Source organism: Vicia villosa, unplaced genomic scaffold, assembly GCF_029867415.1.
Source record: "Vicia villosa cultivar HV-30 ecotype Madison, WI unplaced genomic scaffold, Vvil1.0 ctg.001100F_1_1, whole genome shotgun sequence".
NCBI lineage: Eukaryota > Viridiplantae > Streptophyta > Magnoliopsida > Fabales > Fabaceae > Vicia > Vicia villosa.
The window spans coordinates 239,592-245,539 of NW_026705479.1; the positions used below are offsets into that span (position 1 = coordinate 239,592).

The following is a 5,948-nucleotide window of genomic DNA, read 5'->3' on the forward strand; positions in this document are numbered from 1 at the left end:
TCAGCGTAGCCTGCCACTTGTACTTTCTTCTGATTTGATGTTTGAGAATACAACGTTTGAAAATCATCAGAGTCAAACAGCTTGGTGCAAAGCATCTTCTTGTCTTCTGACCTTGAAGTGCTTCTGAGCGTGATACCATCAGAACTTCAGTGCTACTGCTTCTGATCTCAATTTCTTCTAATGCTTCCATAGACCCATGTTCTGATTCTGCCTTGACCATCTTCTGATGTCTTGCCAGACCATGTTCTGATGTTGCATGCTGAACCTTCTGAGACAAAGCTTCTGAGCGCTGATTTGTGCATACTCTTTATATATTTCCTGAAATGGAAATTGCAATGTATTAGAGTACCACATTATCTCACACAAAATTCATATCCTTGTTATCATCAAAACTAAGAATATTGATCAGAACAAATCTTGTTCTAACACTGTCCAGACATAAATTCGGAAGTTCATTTCCGAATTTCTCCAAGGGGGGTGCGTTCGGAGATGAACTTCCGAAACACCACATTTTCTAAAAATGTAACTTTATTTCGGAGATGCATCTCCGAAATCAATATTTTATATTAAAAAAACACGTTTTCGGAGATACATTTCCGAAAACACCTTTTTTTCAAAAAAAAATTACTTTTCAAAAATGAACTTCTGAAACAAGGGGTAGTGTTGTAAATTCACCAGGGGTGGGCTGGAAGGTTAGGAGGTGGGTGAAGAAATTTTCATATAAAAATTGGTTCATTTTTATACAAAATTTTAGTTATTTGATTTTAAAATGTAACCAAGAGTGCATGAAAGGTTCATGGAAAATAATGGTGTATTTTCAAAATGAAATAGAGCTACAAAATTTATTTATCTTATAAAAAAAGTTGATTAGTAAGTCAATCAATTCAATAATTTTTTATAAGTATTAATTACAAAAGAAGTGGGATTAGCAAGTCAATCAATTCAATAAAAGAAGATGATTAGCAAGTGTTAGGGACCAAATTGTACTAATTTTCATATATTGTTTTTGGTCCCTTTAACCACTTTTTACTTAATAATCACACTTTTATTCATACAATTTAATAATTTTGCAATTTTGTTCATTTGAATTGTTATTTCACATGTTTGTTAGTTCTGTAGCGTTTTTAAAAGGTTTGAAGATCATGGAAGCGAAGAGGAATTACTTGAAGACTTGGAATAGCAAAAGAAGTGTTGATGAGGCCAGTTTGCCCCGCAGACATCCTTTGCGCCGCCAACTGATAGATGCTGAACAAGTCCAGTTTTGAATTGCAACTGATGTGGCAAAAGATTCACTGTTTGCCCCGCAAACATTGTTTGCCCCGCAAACACTGCGCTGCAGAATTTTATCTTTTACTTTGTTGCCACTTGTCATGAGAGATGGGCTTATCTTTTGAAGAGGAAAAGTTAGTACGAATTAGGGGTTATTTAGGGAGATAAAAAGGGGGAAATTTTATATTCCATTCATTGTGAACCAAACATTGAGGCTAGGGTTTTGGGAGAGAAAAAGAACAACTTTGTGAGAGATTGATGTTGTTAGCTTCTTCTCCATCTCTTTTGCTGTCAACCATGGTGATGAGTAGCTAAATTCCACTTTGACAAGATTGGAGGTAGTAGCTATCCTTGTTAACTATGTATTTCCTCTAACACTTTTGTATGAACTTCATTAGTATTGAAATGGATGAATGTTGTTGTTTTATATTTCACATTTAGATTTGATTTATGATTGAGAAATATATTTCAAGTCTTGTTCTACAACATTTTATCAAGTAGTGAATAAATGCTAGAGATAGATTTATTTGCCACTTTTCTATTTGTATCAAATAATCAAGCTTAGTGTATTGATAGTTAGAGTGAGAGATCATCTAAAGATTAATATATTAACTTTCACAACTTTGTTTAGACATAAACATTGTTGAGAGGATACTAGAACATTGCATTGCTATTGAAGTATACTTTAGTTGTTAAAGTCACATAGGAGATAGGGATAGTGAAACCAAAACCAATCTTGTCAATCTTTTATCTTTGAACAAATCTTATTTTATTACTTGTTTTACCTTTTGAATAGAAAAATACAAACTCAACTCAAACCAACTTTGTTACAACTTAAACTTAAAGCGATAGTAACTATAGAACGGCGGTAATATCACCCAATCTCTGTGGATACGATTTAAAAATATTTGCCTTGAATATACTATTCAACAGCAAGCCAATCAATTACAAAAGAAGCATTTGATTTAAACGTTTCAAAGAGGTACACATTAAAACTTAGGATTGATGTCGTGATTCACAATACACACAAGAGAATCATGTTGAAAATTTATTTACCAACCTCCCAACCTTCTAGTTAACCTCTGGTGAAAAATCCAAACTATCCCTGACTTCGGACATGAACTTCCGAACTGCATAAAAAAGGTGTTTTCGGAAGTTCATCTCCGAAAGCGCCTTTTTTTTAAAAAAAATTGTCTCATTTCGGAAGTTCATTTCCGAAAACAGCATTTTGGAAATGAACTTCCGAAACAATGCGCGTTCTGCAGATTAAGCAGAACACTCCCCCTCCCCCATTCATTTACCCTAATCCAACATCAAACAACACCAAAGGCGAAATTTTTCGTTTCACTTGGTTTGCTAGTTTTGTAGATTCTTGTGTATGCGAGAAAAAGCTTCCGAAGAGCAATTTCATTTTGATCCCGAAATTGAAAGAACACTCCGAAGGCTCAATAGCAAGACACGAAGAAGAAGAAAGTTAGCCCAAGAGAAGAGACAAAAAGAGGAGGAATCTACTTCTTCTAACAATCAAATTGAAGAAGTAGTTGTAGACACCTTTGAAGGAGACATGGCGGGTGTTGTTCCAACCGAAATGTCCGCCAATAGTCCAAGACGTACCGCCCAATTTGCACGCAATGCTCAAGGTGGAGCAAATACGGAGATGAAGACCGGAATCCTCCAACTTGTTTATGCAAATCCATTCACCGGAATGGATCATGAGGATCCTTTCGCACATCTCACCAAATTTTATGAGATTGCGAGTTCAACGGGAGTCGATGCGGCCAATGAAGAATCATTGTTCAAGAGACTATTTCCACACTCATTACTTGGGAAAGCCAAAGAATGGTATCTTGATCAATTACCAAATGTGATGACGGATTGGAATCTATTGGAAGAAAAATTTTTAGAACGCTATTTTCCTCAATCCCGATTCATGGAGGCCAAAACGGCAATCGCGGTTTTCAACCAAGGAAGCAACGAATCACTTAATGAGGCTTGGGAAAGATACAAGTCATTGTTGAGAAAGTGCAAGGGGCATGGTTTTGATGAGCTCACACAAATTCATCTATTCCGAAATGGACTTCAACCGGTTCACAAAACGCTTTTGGATGCTACCGCGGGTGGTTCTCTTATGTCCAAAAGTGTGGAGGAAGCAATCACTATCATCGATCGAATGGCACTCAATGATCGACAAAGTCAACATGATCGAAGTCCTTCCCAAAGGAAACCGGGAGTTCTTGAACTGAACACCAATGATGCCATCCTTGCTCAAAACAAGCTTCTATCACAGCAAGTGGAGTTACTCACACAACAAATGATGAAACTCCCACAACAAATGAAAGAGTTTCAAGGATCTCAAACTAGGCACCATGTGGAAGCTTGTGAACTTTGTAATGGAGATCATCCGACTGGTTTTTGTCCTCCCCCCGAAGGTGAAGAAGTGAATTATGTGAATAATGCAAACCAAGGCTATCAAAGTACACCTCTACCTCACAACAACCATTATCAAAGACACAATCAAGGGTATCAACCATCAAGATTCAAAAATTACAATTACCCTCAACAAAGTCTTTATCAAAGTCCAAATCCACAACATCAACAATCTCAAGGTGGAAGCTCAAACTTGGAAGACACTCACACAATTTATGCAAGCATCCATGGCTAGTCAAAAAAGCAATGAAGCTGCCATTAAGAATTTGGAGAACCAAGTGGGCCAACTTGCAAAGCAATTGTCCGAACAACAACCGGGATCTTCTTTTTCCGCCAGCACTCAAACAAATCCAAGGGAGCATTGCAAAGCCATTGTGACAAGAAGTGGTAAAGAGATAAATGGTGGAATAGATGGAGGTGTTATAGTGGAAGATGATGAGGAAATAATAGTTGAAAACCAAGAGGGTGAGGTGGTAGTTGAAGATGAGGGAGAAAAGAGTGAGGAGAAAGTGGAGGAAGAATTAGTTGAAAAAGAGCGGAAAGAAAAAGAAGGAAGAGAGAAAAATGACAAAAAAGTGAAGAGGAATAAAAAGAGAAATGAGAATGTGAGCACAATTCCTCTCCAACATCTACCTTACCCGCATGTGCAATCAAGGAAGGAAGACGCAAGGCGCTACGCTCGATTTATGGATATATTTAAACAACTTCACATAAATATTCCATTTTGCGAAGCATTGGAGAAAATGCCCAAGTATGCAAAATTCATGAAGAAGATGCTCACAAAGAAAAAGAAGTACACGGATGAAGAGACAGTTGTGCTTGATGCTCATTGTAGTGCAATTATTCAAAAAACTCCCCCAAGAAAGGAAGCCGATCCGGGACGAGTCATTTTACCGATCACCATTGGAGGTAACTACATTAGTAATGGTTTGGTTGATTTGGGGTCTAGCATCAATTTAATACCTTTATCCGTTGTCAAGAGATTGAGGAACATCGAAATGAAACACACCAGGATAACTTTGCAACTAGCCGATAAGTCTATCATTTCACCATATGGAGTTGTACAAGACATGCTGGTAAAAGTGGACAAATTTTTGTTCCCGGTTGATTTTGTGGTAGTCGACATGGAGGAGGATCGTGATGTGCCATTAATACTTGGAAGACCATTCATGAAGACCACCCGAATGATGATTGATATCGATGATGGGATTATGAAAGTGAGGGGGCAAGATAAAGAGGTAATTTTTAGTCTTTTTGAGTCTATGAAGCCTCCTAAGGATGAACATGACAACTTCCGAATCGATGATGAAAAAGGAGAAATCATTGAGGTGGAGAATCAATTTCACAAGGACAAGGCAAATCATGAGGGAAAGACTCATCACAAAAACTTTAAAGTTGGACAAATGGTGCTTGTGTGCAATTCAAGACTCAAGGTGTTTCCTAGCAAGTTAAAGTCAAAGTGGTCGGGGCCATTTGTGGTGAAAGAGGTGCGAAATTATGGATCCATTATGGTGGAGGACCCTAAAACACAAGAAAGCTGGACTGTAAAGGAACGAAGACTCAAAGTCTACCACGATGGATAAGTAAGCCGCAATGGTGTGTCATTTCGCTCGTCAAGCCTTGGTGCACCATCGAACCGTCGAGCTCGAACGACGTTAAACAAAGCGCTTGTTGGGAGGCAACCCAACGTCGTAAGTAAATTCTATTATGCTTTTTGATTTTTGTTTTCAGAGTTATTTAATAACTATTTTTGAAAGGAAGTGGAAGTTAAGTGTAAAAATTGGCATTTTTCAAAAATTCAAGTCTGTTTGCGCCGCAAACAGAGCACAAACAGTGAGTAAGCCAATTTTACAAAGAAAATTTCTCCTGTTTGCCCCGCAAACAGGTGTTTGCCCCGCAAACAGGTCAGCCAATTTTGAAAAAGAAATTTTCATCAGTGATTGCCCCGCAAACATTGTTTGCCCCGCAAACAGAGCACAAACAGTGAGTAAGCCAATTTTACAAAGAAAATTTTTCTTGTTTGCCCCGCGAACAGGTGTTTGCCCCGCAAACACTTCAGTACAAAAAAAATTCCACTTTCAAAAAAAAAAAAATTAGCTTTTAATTTAACCTAGTTTTTTATTTTTATCTTTTATTTTTACTTCTCTCCTCTCACTCTACCGCTCTCGTCCTCACTAAACTCATCTCCCATTCTAATACTCTATCTTCATCCACATTCCTTGGAAGCGGAGTATGATGCATACCCAAATTGG

At 37.7% G+C, this 5,948-nt stretch overlaps 1 protein-coding gene across 1 annotated transcript; it reads left to right on the top strand.

Annotated features, from left to right (window-relative positions):
* Window positions 1-3,923: 3,923 nt before the first annotated feature.
* LOC131633239 (uncharacterized) lies at window positions 3,924-5,279 on the top strand. The gene has a single exon (XM_058903948.1). The coding sequence runs from the start codon at window positions 3,924-3,926 to the stop codon at window positions 5,277-5,279; it is 1,356 nt and encodes a 451-aa protein (XP_058759931.1).
* The last annotated feature ends 669 nt before the right edge of the window (window positions 5,280-5,948 follow it).

Coding starts and splice junctions, on each gene's coding strand:
- LOC131633239 (XM_058903948.1), top strand. CDS start 3,924: ATGGCTAGTCAAAAAAGCAATGAAGCTGCCATTAAGAATTTGGAGAAC.